Source organism: Leucopleurus acutus (genome assembly GCF_964270905.1).
Source record: "Leucopleurus acutus genome assembly, chromosome: 11".
Lineage (NCBI taxonomy): Eukaryota > Metazoa > Chordata > Mammalia > Artiodactyla > Delphinidae > Leucopleurus > Leucopleurus acutus.
In genome coordinates this window covers 94,564,856-94,579,186 of record NC_139152.1, presented here as the reverse complement: position 1 = coordinate 94,579,186, position 14,331 = coordinate 94,564,856, and the positions used below count along the sequence as shown (strand labels likewise).

General features: G+C 51.9%; 1 protein-coding gene across 1 annotated transcript; it reads right to left on the bottom strand.

Annotated features, from left to right (window-relative positions):
* Positions 1-2,188: 2,188 nt before the first annotated feature.
* LOC309969407 (DNA dC->dU-editing enzyme APOBEC-3B-like) lies at positions 2,189-14,097 on the bottom strand (the record flags this gene model as incomplete). Its single annotated transcript, XM_082851220.1, has 9 exons — positions 2,189-2,418; positions 3,118-3,233; positions 3,521-3,788; positions 4,495-4,651; positions 9,551-9,646; positions 10,023-10,137; positions 10,363-10,633; positions 12,541-12,697; positions 14,018-14,097. The coding sequence occupies 9 exons, from the start codon at positions 14,095-14,097 to the stop codon at positions 2,329-2,331; spliced, it is 1,350 nt and encodes a 449-aa protein (XP_082707346.1). The 3' UTR covers positions 2,189-2,328.
* Between the last annotated feature and the right edge of the window lie 234 nt (positions 14,098-14,331).

Genomic DNA, 14,331 nt, shown 5'->3' with positions numbered 1-14,331 from the left:
TCTGGAATTTCCTTGTCTTATTCCATTCCTTAGAACTCCAAGACAATGAGGAGTAAATGGTGACATGGTCCCAATTTAACTGAAATGATTTTAATATTTTGCCATTATAATAATATTTATTGCTTTTCTATAAAAATCATTTCGTACACTTCAGCATTTTTAATTTCTATTTTACTTAGCATTTTAATGACGGCTGAATTCTATGAAGTTCTGTTCAGCATCTATTGATATGAACACATGGGTTTTTTTTAAAAATTTATTTTTAATACAGTTTTTAAAGGTTACTTCCCAGGGCTTCCCTGGTGGCGCAGTGGTTGAGAGTCCGCCTGCCGATGCGGGGGACACGGGTGCGTGCCCCGGTCCGGGAAGATCCCACATGCCGCGGAGCGGCTGGGCCCGTGAGCCATGGCCGCTGAGCCTGCGCGTCCGGAGCCTGTGCTCCGCAACGGGAGAGGCCACAACAGTGAGAGGCCCGCGTACAGCAAAAAAAAAAAAAAAAGTTACTTTCCATTTACAGTTATTACAAAATATTGGCTCTATTCCCCGTGTTGTACAATACATCCTGGAGCCTATCTTACACCTCCCACTCCCCCACCCCTATATTGCCCCTCCCCCCTTCCCTCTCCCCACTGGTAACCACTAGTTTGTTTCTATAACTGTGAGTCTGCTTCTTTTTTTCTTTTGCGGTACGCGGGCCTCTCACTGTTGTGGCCTCTCATGTTGCGGAGCACAGGCTCCGGACGCGCAGGCTCAGCGGCCATGGCTCACGGGCCCAGCCGCTCCGCAGCATGTGGGATCTTCCCGGACCGGGGCACGAACCCATGTCCCCTGCATCGGCAGGCGGACTTTCAACCACTGCGCCACCAGGGAAGCCCTCTTTTTTGTTTTATTCACTAGTTTGTTGTATTTTTTACATTCCACATATAAGTGATATCATACAGTATTTGTTTTGTCTCACTTATTTCACTTAGCATAATGTCCTCTAAGTCCATCCATGTTGCTGCAAAAGACAAAATTTTGTTCCTTTTTAGGGCTGAGTAATATTCCTTTGTATATATATACCACATCTTCTTTATCCATTCATCTGTTGATGGACACTTAGGTTGCTTCCATATCTTGGCAATTGTAAATAACGCTACTATGAACATTGGAATGCATGTATCTTTTCAAATTAGTGTTCTTGTTTTTTTCCAGATATATACCCAGGAGTGGTATTGCTGGGTCATAGGATAGTTCTATTTTTAGTTTCTTGGGAAACTTCCGTGCTCTTTTCCACAGTGGCTGCACCAATTTACATTCCCACCAACAGGGTAGAAGGGTTCCCTTTTCTCCACACCCTCGCTAACGTTTGTTATTTGTGTTTTTTGATACTAGCCATTCTGATAGGTGTGAGGTGATATCTCATTGTGGTTTTGATTTTCATTTCCCTGATGATTAGCGATGTTGAGCATCTTTTCATGTGCCTGTTGGCCATCTGCATTTCCTCTTCGGAAAAATGTCGATTCAGTTTTTTTGCCCATTTTTATTTTATTTTATAAAATTTTTTAATGTATTTCTGGTTGTGTTGGGTCTTCGTTGCTGCACAGGCTTTCTCTAGTTGCCGCCAGCAGGGGATACTGTTTGTTGCAGTGCGCGTGCTTCTCATTTTGGTGGCTTCTCTTGCTGCAGAGCACGGGCTCTAGGCACGTGGGCTTTAGTAGTCGCTGCATGCGGGCTTTCTCTGGTTGTGGTGAGCGGGGGCTACTCTTCGTTGTGGTGTGCGGGCTTCTCATTGCAGTGGCTTCTCACTGCAGTGGCTTCTCTTATTGCAGAGCACAGACTCAAGGTGTGCGGGCTTCATTAGTTATGGCACGCAGGCTCAGTAGTTGTGGCTCACGGGCTCTAGAGCACAGGCTCAGTAGTTGAGGTGCATGGGCTTAGTTGCTCCGCGGCATGTGGGACCTTCCCGGACCAGGGCTTGAACCCGTGTCGCCTGCATTGGCAGGTGGATTTTTAACCACTGCGCCACCAGGGATGTCCCTATACTAGGAATTCTTAAGTAAATTTTTCCTTAGTGCTGTAGTATGAAAGTTCTTTATACTCATCTTTTTATGAAGGAAAAACCTGATTCTCCTTTCAGAAAGTAACCCAAGTTTTACAGACTTTCAAATTATCTTTATTTTTTCAATTATAAAAATATTTACCCACTTAGAAAAGAAAGGAAAAAAGAAGAATGAAAGAGGAAAGAAAGGTCTCTGGACTTGGGTGAGGGTCAGGGGTGACCGTGGGGCTGGCTCTTTGCTCCTAAGAGCCAGCAGTTTATGAAGCAGTGAGATGCCCCAGGACCTGTCATCTTGAGTCACTTCTTAACGACGAAGGGGATGGGGATCCAAGTCTCAAGTCTCTGAAGGAATCCTCTAAATTATTCCAATTCGAGGGCTATTGAGAGAGAAATGAGAAAGCTTCGGTTGGCAGGAAACTGAGGGAGGAAGGGGAACAGAGGCGAGGCTGAAAATGCCGGGACAAGAAAAGAACTGGATCAAGGCAGGCCAGGGATGCCTTAAGAGAAACAGAAAGCTAACAAGAGTCTATGAAGAGGGGCTTCCCTGATGGTGCAGAGGTTGAGAATCCTCCTGCCAATGCAGGGGACACGGGTGTGAGCCCTGGTCCGGGACGATCCCACATGCCATGGAGCAACTAAGCCCGTGCGCCACAACTACTGAGCCTGCGCTCTAGAGCCCGTGAGCCACAACTACTGAGCCTGCGCGCCGAGAGCCCGTGCTCCGCAACAAGAGAAGCCACCGCAATGAGAAGCATGCGCACCGCAACAAAGAGTAGCCCCTGCTCGCCACAACTAGAGAAAGCCCGCGCGCAGCAACAAAGACCCAACGCAGCCAAAAGTAAATAAGTAAAATAAAATGTATTTTAAAAAAAGTCTATGAAGAGAGAGAGAAGGAAGGAACTGCGAGCCCCTGGAAGAGGGGACCTAAAGGGGGTGTCATGAGAAAAGAGAAAGCAGTGGGGGGCAGTGGGGAGAGAGCAAGGAGAGGATTGACAGACAGAAGTGGGGCTGAAGCTGGGAAGGGGGTCGGCGGGGCGTGGAGAGGCCAGGGGCCTGCAGCGGGGAGAGCTTCTCACCGACAGGATCCTCTGGAGCCGACGGCTTATGCTCTCACTGTATTGCTCCAGCTTATCCCAGGACTCGAAGGGCATCCCCTGGTTATCCACAAATTCTTCCCAGCAGTCTTCAAACTCTGAGATGAGAGAGAGAAACTGAGTCAGGCCCCAAGGGCAGGGGAGCAGCAAGCTTGCACCAGCAGGGCCACCGTCCGTCCCTCCTTCCTTTCCCCTTCCTTCTCTTCCTCTCCCTGGAATTAGTCTGTCCCTGGAATTTCGCCTTCAGGTGGTATCACACCTTGGGTCTCAGCTGGGCCGCCGTCCTTCCTGTCCAGCCTCCCCTCTCCCCCACTCCCACTCAGTGGCTTTCGCTCTTGGAACTACAGATCCTCCCGTCCACCGACAGCTCTGTCTCTCTTCCTACCTGAGCGGGTCATGACAGCCACTGAGACCTGGGCTGCCTGTAGCTGCTGCAGCCCCCTCTGAAACACCTTGACCCAGTGGAAGTACAGGCGGGAGGCAAAGATCTGCAGGCTCAGGTTGTCCTGACCGTTGATGAAATCAACCAGTTCCCCGGCACAGGCAGCGCAGGGGCTCCACGTGACATAGCAGATGATTTTGTAGCGCTGGTTTGGGTCGAGATTCAGTGAGGTGATCTTGTCAATAAAGCGAATTTCTGCATGTCGCTGTTTCTGGAGAGGTTCTCAGAGAGACGGAAGGGTTGGTTAGAAGGCAGAGGCCAGAGGTCGCACACCGAGGGTGAAGCTCGGGACGAGGGCCTCTGTCCTGTGAACTTTCCAGTATGTGAACTGCCTATAGCACAAGGAAAGAACCTCCTTCTTTCCTTCAATTATTCATTCCTTCACTCACTCACTCATCCATTAATTCCACACTCCCCAAGCACCTGTAACTTCTTTGGAATCAGATCAGGGTCCCAGTGCCCAGAGGAGACGGGTTGTAACAGACACCTCCAGGGCACAGTCCTGAATACTCTGTGACCTGGCTTTTGGACATGTCCAGGAGGTTGTCTGGAGACGTTTGAACCTGAGGGTACCAGGGAGGTCAGGGAGGGAGGGAGAGGGGACGGGACAGGTAGGAAGATGGCAGAAAGGCAGAAGTGTGATGGAGATCTTGTAGGTGAGGTCAGGTGCTCAGTCCTTGGAAGAGCGCTTGGCTTCCCCGAAGTGGTGACTGAGCTGAGATCTGGAGGGTGAGGAAACATCAACTTCTCAAAGAGGGGTTAGGAGGTACATTCTGCTGGCGGGAAGGGCTTATGTGGTGGCCCGCGGATGGGAAAGAATGTGGAGAGCTGCAGGGAAGCGGGGTCACTCAGATTCTGCTTCCCTGCCTGGTGCGGTTGCCCCTGCTTGCCCTGCGCCCAGGGAACCCACGTGGCACCTTGTTTTGGAAGCAGCCTTTGTCAAGCGTGAAGCCATCGAGCTGCTTCAGCTGGTAGCACAAATAGGTCTTCCTCCGGTAGTAGGGCTGTGGGACCCGGGGCTGGTTGCCAAACTGTTGTCTGAATATATTTGTTTTTAGCAGATTCATTGTGTTTCTGTGCAACAGGAAGGAGAAAACCAAAGATGCAGAGAGTGTTTTCTGGTGTCACCCAAGGCTCTGTCACATTCTGAACCCAGTTCCTTGGGCTCACCTAGGCCCCTAAGGGGAGGTAAGGGAGGGTCTCTTCCTTCTCTGTTGGCCAGGAGTACTGGGAGGGAGAGGGAAGAGGGCGAGCTCTCCCCCCTCACACATCACCACCCCTCCAGCCCATGCTAGAGGCCACTACAGGCAGGACTCCTGGGCTGAGTGGGGGTGCCCCCACCCCGAGAATTGGACACGGCATGTCCTTCCTCGTCTCTCACATCTTTGTCTTGAGCCCCAGACCCCTCTGTTAAGGTCCCACAAGCACCTCAACCCCGTAGCTAACGTCAGGACCCTTCTCTTTGGGGAGTGGGGAGGGGGATGGAAGTTAAAAAGCTTCCGTTAACACTGTGCTCTTGGCCGAGCTGTGTGTATCATAATTTTGTCCGTACAAAGAGCACAGAGGCATGTGAACAGGAAAAACTGTTGTCACCAAGGTAGTGTTGTGACAGAGCCTTTTGGCCGAAGGGCTCACCTAGCTTTTTCTCCCCCTAATTATGACTGTACTCTATAGAGTATTCCATTTTGTATCTTGCTTTCTTTTTCATTTAACGTTATACCGCAAAGTGGCCCAGCCCATGTGGGGATGCAGAACCACCAGGTTCTTTTCAATAAGTGCTGTTGGCTCTGCACGGACAGCAGTAGGTGGATGTAACCAGGGGCCTTCCTGCCGGGCCCCAGAGAGGCGCATGAAGGCTCCCTCTGGCCGGCGCCGCACTGCACGCGGACACCCATGCCCAAGCAGGTGCCAGTCTGAACGAGCTTGGGAAGCTTCACAGCCCCAGCCCATTGCCCTCCTGGACACTCCACCCAAGGTGATGTCACTTGGTTGACCACCGAGTCAGAGTCAGATGACCTCAGAGCCTCAAATTGGCATCTGGACACAGGAATCAAGCCAAGAGTGCCCTCACGGCCCAGACCACGGAACACAATACTTCGTTCCTGCAAGGCCAGAGGAGTCTCGCCATATTTCCAGCCAACTCATTGAAACACCACCAGTTCCACCAACGAAAAACCATTTCTGATATGTTATGCTAATTAACAAAGCCACAAACTTCATCAGTGGAAACCTATCTCTGACGTCCCTTGTGTTAATTAGTAAAACTTTAGATGGATTTGGGTAACGATTGCTGAAGAGACCATCTCTGGACTGTGGCCAATGGCCTCGCCTGAAGTTCATACTCCCCATGAGGGCAACTGGCCGCCCTCAGGGTAAGGATTAGAAGGGAAACCCCATTCATAGCACACCTGAGACAACCACTGCCCCGTTTGCCCGGAGTCTTCCTGATTTTAGCCCTGAAGTTCCCATGTTCTGAGAAACTCCCCAGTCCTGGGGAAAGCCAGACACTCAAGGCTGAGATATTTCACATCTGAGACAAGAGGACTTATCTTCATAGCACAAATGTTGCACCTTGCCCTTGAATAGCTAAAACTGTAGGTACGATAGAAACAACTTGTAAGAAGTACTTAAAGACCAATTGAATTTTTTATACTTGGTAGTGTCTTCATGGGAAACGAGTTATCTTCTTGTCTTGGAGAGTTTTCCCTCCACAGAGGAGAAATGAGAATATTCTCTGCAAAATTGTGCCTTTAACATAAAATTTACAAAAACGCTTTTATAGCTGACTCCAAACATTGTTTCACTCATCCTTGAACCTAAAGTCTAGGACTGAGGGTGCACAGAGAGCTTTAGGAAGACCCAGTGGCCATGCCTCTGGGATATGGCCAGGGACACAGAGAGACAGGCTGTGGCAGAGGTAGGGCTGGGAGGCCTGAGGCAAGAGAAGGAGCCAGAGAGGGAGAGAACCCAGGGCTGGGCGCGGAGCCCGAGGCAGCGAGGAGGACCAGCAGCCCCACCTGGCCCCTGCAGCCGGGCTCCAGCCTCCTCGGCAGACATGTCCCAGCTTGCCCTGGGCACTGGGATCTCTGGTTCCACCTGCCTGTCACAAGGCTGCGCTTGGCCTTGGGAAAGTCCCTTATCTGAGAGCGTTCCCCTACAGCTCTCGGAGCGGCAGATGCCCTTCCTGTCTGGGTAAGCCGAGGTGGGAGGCCCAGGGTGGTTTTTGTCTCTCAGACCCATCCTCTTCCCTCCTCCTGGGCTCTGGACTTACCTGATCCCAGGAGTCCAGATGCAGTCTCCTGGCCTTGTCCAAGCCCAGCCCTTTGTCATAGGCACTCTGCCTCGATTTCCTCTCCCAGGACCCTTCTTTTAGGACAGCCCCCTATCTGAGAGCGACCTCCCAGGCTGTCTCAGCCGAGGCTCCACCTCCTTCCTGCTTTGGCACCAGGGGTGGGAGGACCCTGGGGTGGTTTGCTTCCTTAGGCTCCGACCCACCTTCTCCTGGGCCCTCCCTCTTGGCAGAGGTCGGTCTCTGATGCAGCCGGACCCCTCTGTGCAGCAGGACCCGAGGTTATTGCAAAGGGAAAGAGAAAGTAAAGATGCCAGAGAGAGGGGGATGGGACAGACCCTGGCGGAAGAGAGCAGGACAAAGGCCTGCCCCCACTGGGGGAGGGGTAGGCTGGAGCCCTCTCCATCCTACTCCTACTTGGCACTTAGCTTTTATTCAGTAGCCTGACAAGACTCTGGGTAGGACGGAAAATGAGGGCTGGGGGTCAGTACTCCAGATCTTCATCTCCAGCCCTGTGTTGAGCAGATCCTGTGCACCGTCTGCTACCCCCAGCTCCCCAGTAGCATCAAGTGGGGAGGAGCATTATCCTGACATTTTAGATGTGGTCCCAGCACAGAGAGGTTAAGACACTCTCTTGAGGTCACAACAGCAAATAAATGGCAGAACTGGAAAGCTGTCCAGGAAGCCTAGCCTTGTTCCCTCCCCTTGCTTCCTCATTGTTCCATGAAAAGGAGTGGGGGAGGGAGCACAAGAGAAGGGGTAAGCTATCTGCTTACTTTGTCACGTGGCCACCAAGACCTCCAGATGAGAAAACAGCTCTGGGGAAAGTTGAAACCTAGCGAGGAGGTCTTAGAGCAGTCATGGCCACCTCCAGTCCAAACTGCACACAAATGTGATTCCCAAATTAACTTTTCCCAGCTTGTCATCCCACTGCTCCCCGCTGCCCGCCCTGCACACACCACCTTCTGCCCCACAGGCCCTGGTACGGCCTCGGGGGTAACAAGAGCTTGGGCAGGAGGTTAGAGGATCCACAGGAATGGTGTCCCCTTCACCCCCATCTGTCCTAATGCCCAGGGCCACAGCCAACAAAAGATTCTAGAATGAGCTGGATCCTTCTGGGAAGAGTGACCAGATTTTTTTTTTTTTTTTGCCACAGCACGTGGCACGCAGAGCTTGCCCAACCAACCGGGGATTGAAACTGTGCCCCCTGTACTGGAAGCATGGAGTCTTAACCACTGGACCACCAGGGAAATCCAAAGAGTGATCAGATTTGTACACTGAAGTGTTGGTCAAACTCAGAGAGCTAAGTCACCCCTGGCCTGAGAGGCAGGAAAGATGGACAAGAAGGTTGAAACCCTTTGCTGGCCTTTCCCTAATGACAGCAATCCTACAGCCCCGGCTTGGAGATTCCTGTGAGCTACCTGAGATGGGCCAAAATGCAGGTGTGCCAGGAGAGGGACATTTTAAGCTGGCCACTGGGGCCCGTTTTAATGCCCGAGACAAGCAGGAGGTACGCCATCCCCAACCATGTCCCTCTGTGCCTTCCTCCTTGAAGGAAACACCGACAGGGAGAGAGCATCAAGGCAGAAGAGCCGAAGCAACCAGAGACACCCTGGATTCTGCCCAAGACCTCCAGGCAGCAGTGCAAACAGGAAGGGAGAATAAAGGGACAGGTGTCTGCTGCCACTGACAATTCCCACCCAGACGGCCAAGATCAGTGGGACCCCAGACCTTCTCCACGAGGACTTTAAGGACAGATTCCAAACCAACAGCTTCCCCTTGCTGTTCCTTCCTCTGCATCTGCCTGCCCAGAATCCCACCTCACCAGGCTCTTACTCCCTTTTGGCCCTGCCACAATCCCGGCCACCCTTTCTGGAACCTCCACTGAGTTCCTCCCCGGTGCGTTCACGTGGCAGCTGGCTCTGTGGACAAAGGGCCAGACGCTCGCTTCCTGATCTACCTCGAGCAACTGAGCTGTGGCCTCTGACCTGACTCTTGGCAGTCCTTCCACTTTCTATTCCGCTTTTTGAAAAAGCTCCAATAATCTCAATCCTCACATCCCCAATGCTACTTTTTTTTTTTCTAAAAACGTATTTAAATGTAAACGTAACCATTCTTTTTTCTTCCTTTTGCTCATTCTCCGTCACCACCCCCAGAGCTTCGTCTCTGGCAGCAATCTGGGAATGGGATGAGGGATGAGCAGAGTGAGGACAGGGTGTGATGATGACAAAGTGAAGGTGGGGTGGCGGTGGGGTTCTAGGGACACCGAGGTCTGGAATGGAAGCAGAGGAGTCAGGGTCAAGGGGGCATAACCCAGAGAGAGACACACAGGACAAGGATCCTGCTCTCACTGCACCTGCTCAGCTCAAAAAAGCCTTTGGCCATCGTATGGGCTGAACCGTGTCCCTGCAAATCCATATGCTGAAATCCCAACCTCCAGTTTCTCAGAACGTGACTATACTTGAGATAGGGCCTTTAAAGGGTGATTGTGTTAAGAGGAAGCTCTTAGGGTGACCCTTAGTCCAATCTGACTGATGTCCTTATGAGAAGAGGAAATTGGGACACACAGAGGGACACCAGGGGCTCCCCAGGGGTCATGCACAGAAGAAAGACCATCTGAGGATAGAGCGAGAAGGCAGCTGTCTGCAGCCCAGGAGGAAGGGTGCAGGAGAAGCCCAACCTACCGACTCCTTGATCTTGGACTTCTAGCCTCCATATCCGTGAGAAAGTAAACACCTGTTGTTAAGTCACCCAGTCTGTGGCGTTTCGTTGCGGATATCCTAGCAAATGAATGCCATCATTCCCATCAAGGAGCCTCGTTCTCTGATAAGTCAAGTCTGTCTTCAAGGATGTTTCTCAAATCTCATTTTCACACTTATACATATTCATGCCCATTTATGTTCAGTTTAATAACAAGGTTTGGTCAATGTGTGAGATGGGAGGAGGTGGGGCTCCCTCGCTGGGGGAGAGGGAGATCTCACGGGGGCGTAGGGGGAGACGCTGGGGGAAGAAAGGAGAGAGGAGCTGAGGGAGGGCAGGGGCAGCCCAAGGGCAGTGGCCCTCTGGGGCCAGGGAGGAGAGGAGGCTGAGAAGGGAGGTGGAAGGTACTCGGAGATAAGGAGGAGGTGGGGGGAGGAAGGCTAAGGAAGCCCTCACCCGAGAATTTCATGAAGCTTTGCCACCAGGAACTGATAATTTTTACGCAGTTTCTTCCAAGGCTTGAAGGGCATTCCCTGATTGTACACAAAGTTTTTCCAACAGTATTTAAAGTCTGAGATAAAGAGGAGAGAAAGCCATCAGGTCCGGGCCCTGGGAGGCCTTTCTCGGCTGACCATCCTGTGCCCTGCCCCCTCCTGCCCCCTCCCTGCCGTGTGCCCTCAGTCCTGCCTCGTTTCCCAGGTTCTCCGCCCGCTCACCCTCCCGGGGGGGTCTTCTAGGTCCGCCCCCATTCCTCCCACCGCCCCGCCCTCCAGCCCCCAGCCCCCTCTGCTCTCACCTCGGAAGGACATGATGCGCACCCAGGCCCTCTGGTGGCGCAGTATGCGCAGCCCGTGCTGGTAATCTGGATTCCAGAAGTAGTAGAGGCGGGCGGCGAAGATGCTCAGCCTCACGTTCCTGTTCTCCTTCAGGAACGCAACCACCTGCTCTGCACATGACAAGCAGGGGCTCCAGGATAAGAACCAGGTGATGCGGTACTGCTCGTGAGAGGACAGCTTCTTAGCGCGAAACCAAGAGAGGAAGCAGAGTTCCACATGGCAGGCATAGACCTGGGAGAGATGGAGGCGGAAAGGGGGCGTTTTTGGCCGCCAGAGCAGGCAGTGAGGCTGGGCTAGGGAGCTGGGGAGGAGGGGTAAGGGGGGTGGGCATCCCAGGGGCAGGTTGTTCATGAGTTATCCCTTCTTTCCATCTCTCCCCTCCCTTCTTTTCTTCTTTAGTCATCGACTTCCCTCATTCATCGACTCACCCATTCATTCTAACATCCATCTTCCCATTCATTCATTCTACAAGTAACCTGAGTGCCTGCTTTGGTCCAGGCCCTGTGGGGTCCAGGCTTGGTCCCTAGGTGCTGTCTGCTGGGAGGCCCACAGAGCTGCCCTGTCCGTCGGCAGAAACACCAGCCACACATGTCTACAGAGCACTTGAGGTGCGGCTCGTCTGAAGGGAGGTGTGTGGCAAGTGTAAAAATACACAGTTCATTTCAGTGACTTCGTATGAAGAGAAAAGAATGTAAACTGTCTCATGAAGAAGTTTTATATTAGTTATATATTAGAAAATACATCTAATTGAAATAATAGATTAGGTATACAGTCAGTCCTCTGTATATGAGAGTTGCTCATCTGCAGATTCAACCTATTGAAATTATTCAGGAAAAAAAAAAATTCCAGAAAGTTCCAAAACGCAAAACTTGAATTTGCCAGGCTGGCAACTACTTACATAACATCCACATTGTATTTACAATTATTTCCATAGCATTTACATTGTATCAGGTATTATAAGTAAACTAGAGATGATCTAAAGTCTATGGGAGGATGTGGGTAGGTTCTATACAAATGCTATGCCATCTTACATGAGGGATTTAGCATCTTCAGATTCTGGTGTTCGTGGGGGTCCTGGAACCAACCTCCCCATCCCCATATCTAGGGATGACTGTGTTGTCTAACACAGCGTCAATATTAATTTCATCAGTTTCTCTTAACTTTTTGAACACTGGGTAGTAGAAAGAGTGAGATGACACCTGTGACTCAGATTAGGTTTTGATGGGATAATACCGCTACAGTGCACACCCCCTCCCTGCCCCTTCCGCACATAGGTTCTGAAAAGGCTGCCCTCTGGGTGGAGGAGGGCAGGCGGGTGGGGGGACATTTCGCCAAGCCCGATGACAAACTCAGAGACCCACCACCAGCAGACTCGCTAAACAAGGCTTTGTGGGATTAAGTCAACCGCCATCGCGTCTCCGGTTCCAGGACTTAAGAAAATGTGTGGGAAGATGCATCCGCCACTGAGAACCCCCAAAAGGCGTTGGACTTATTACCATTTTTTCCACATCCTCTACTGGCGTATGTGAGCCTGTGTAACACCTCTGACGTGAGGGACACCATTTGGGGGCTAAAATTTCATCCCATTTTTGAAACAGGCACCAGATTTGAACTATTACACTGGGCAAGGGCATAGGACAGAGCCTGTCACTGCTATATCCGCATTCTTTTTTATTGGGTGGGTGGGGGCTGGGTGCGGGCGAAATGCGGGATCTTAGTTCCCAGCGCCCCCTGCATTGGGAGCACCCAGTCTTAACCACTGGACCGCCAGGGAAGTCCCCATATCCGCATTCTTGATTAAAAACTGGACACACTGCAAAAGGGATTTTCCTAGTATCTGACATAATATACTCTGAAAACCAATGAATTGCAATTGTAATTATATCTCCCAATCATAATATTGGGAAAACAACTTGTGCAAGCATCCTAAACCTTCCGCAATTTGCCAATGCCCGCCCCCGCCTCCGTCCCGGCTTTTTTCCCTGTGGCGGGACACAGCGCAGGCTGCACCTGAATCTGTGCTCCCCGCATTGCAATTCTAAGGCACCAGATAAATGCTTTTGTGTCTCTCGGCTGCGCCTCTTTTCTGCGTCAACACTTAGCTCCCGCCTGCGATGAGAGTGTCCTGGGGCTCATACCCAGTTTTGAAAGACCCCCCAGTCGGAGAAGTCAGGTGAGCAGTGCTTCAGTCTTTCCACCTGGTAGCAGAGGTAGGTGCAGTTCCGCCCATTGGCAAATCTCAGGTTGTGAAAGTGGAAGGAGAAGGTTTGGCGATCTAACCACTCCACTGGGTGTCTGGGGCAAAAGAGAGAAAAGGGAAAATGCAGAGAGCGGCCCCTGGAGTTACTCCTGGTTGGTCTCTCCAGAGCGTAGCCCCCTGGACGCCCCAGGCGCTGGGCCTCCCAGCAACCCGCCTGGGCCTTGAGAATTTCCTGCGCCTTTCCAGGCAGGAAGGCTGGGGGAGAGGGAGAGGAGAGGGTGCTGGGACAGCAGGGATGGGTGATGTTCTCCCACAGGGGCCCTGGCTCTGCTACTTCCAATAGCACATCCCGCCACCTCCACTCCGGTTTTCCTGCCCACCCATCCCCCAAATCATTAGAAAAATAAAAAAGAGTAACGAAAACCTCTCCACTCCAAAATCAGAGGCTTTAACATTTCAGTTCAATTCCTTCCTGACTTTTCACTTGCGCATGTTTGTTTTGTGTTTTAATGTCGGATTAACACCTAAAGTCACAGGCTTGGGCTATGGTTACAAGTGCTTTCTGTATCTGAACTCAAATGCTGCGGCAGCCATGCCCATTTTATAGAGGAGGAAGCGGGGATGCAGAGGGGGACGAGTAGCCTGCCTAAGTCACAGAGCTGTAAGTGATAGAGCTGGGTCCCCTGACCAGGCCAGGCCATTTCCAGCTCTTCCATTATGTGACCTTGCGGCTGTGTGAAGTCTTGGGTGTGGCTTTCTTTCCTACTTAATTTTAAAATAGGAGCGTTTCTCCTGATCTTTTCTCCAGTTCCATTAGAGCTGTTAGCGGTACAGTTATAAACGTGAAGCGTGGTCACCTAGGGCGTGGCCAGGTTTGTGAACAGTGTGCATTTATTTTCCTGCTCAGAGTTGAGATATCCTTGGAAGAGATGATTTATCTTCTTACCTCAGAGAACTCTTCTCACACTGTGTTTACGATGGTGTAAATACTATAGAAAACTGATCAGAGTGCTTTAAAAAAAGTCACCAGCTGCGTCAATCATCCTTTCGCCAAATACTAAGCGTTAACAGAGCACAGATACTTCCGACCAATAGAGGGTGCAGCCCCGCACAGGCAGGGAGGGGATGGCCTAGCCCGACAGACTTTCAGACTGAGAGCTGGGCCACGAGGACCCTCAGAGCTGGGTGGAGGTTTGGGAGGGGCCAGCTCAGAAACAATAGTGGGGGCACCCCCAGAACAGGGCAAAGACCCCAGATGGGAGTGGGCCCTGCAGAGAAGGAGCCCAGAGAGGGAAAGGAACAAGGCCGGGACTGCAGGGACTGCGGGGGGGGGAAAAGCAGGCCAAGGACAGAGGCGCAGCCCTAGCGAGGGCTGGAGATGGGGTCCAGCGGGACAGAGCAGGCAGCAGCGGTACCTGATCCGGGGCCTCTGGCTGCAGCCTCCTTTGCTGGCTAGTCCCATCCCTGCCCTTTGTCTCGGGTGCTGGGGCTCCATTTCCTCTCCCGGGGCTCTTGTGTAGAAAACCCCCTTATCTGTGAGCGACCTCCCAGGCCGTCTCAGCCGAGGCTCCACCTCCTTCCTGCTTTGGCACCAGGGGTGGGAGGGCCCTGGGGTGGTTTGCTTCCTTAGGCTCCTGACCCACCTTCTCCTGGGCCCTCCCTCTTGGCAGAGGTCGGTCTCTGATGCAGCCGGACCCCTCTGTGCAGCAGGACCCGAGGTTATTGCAAA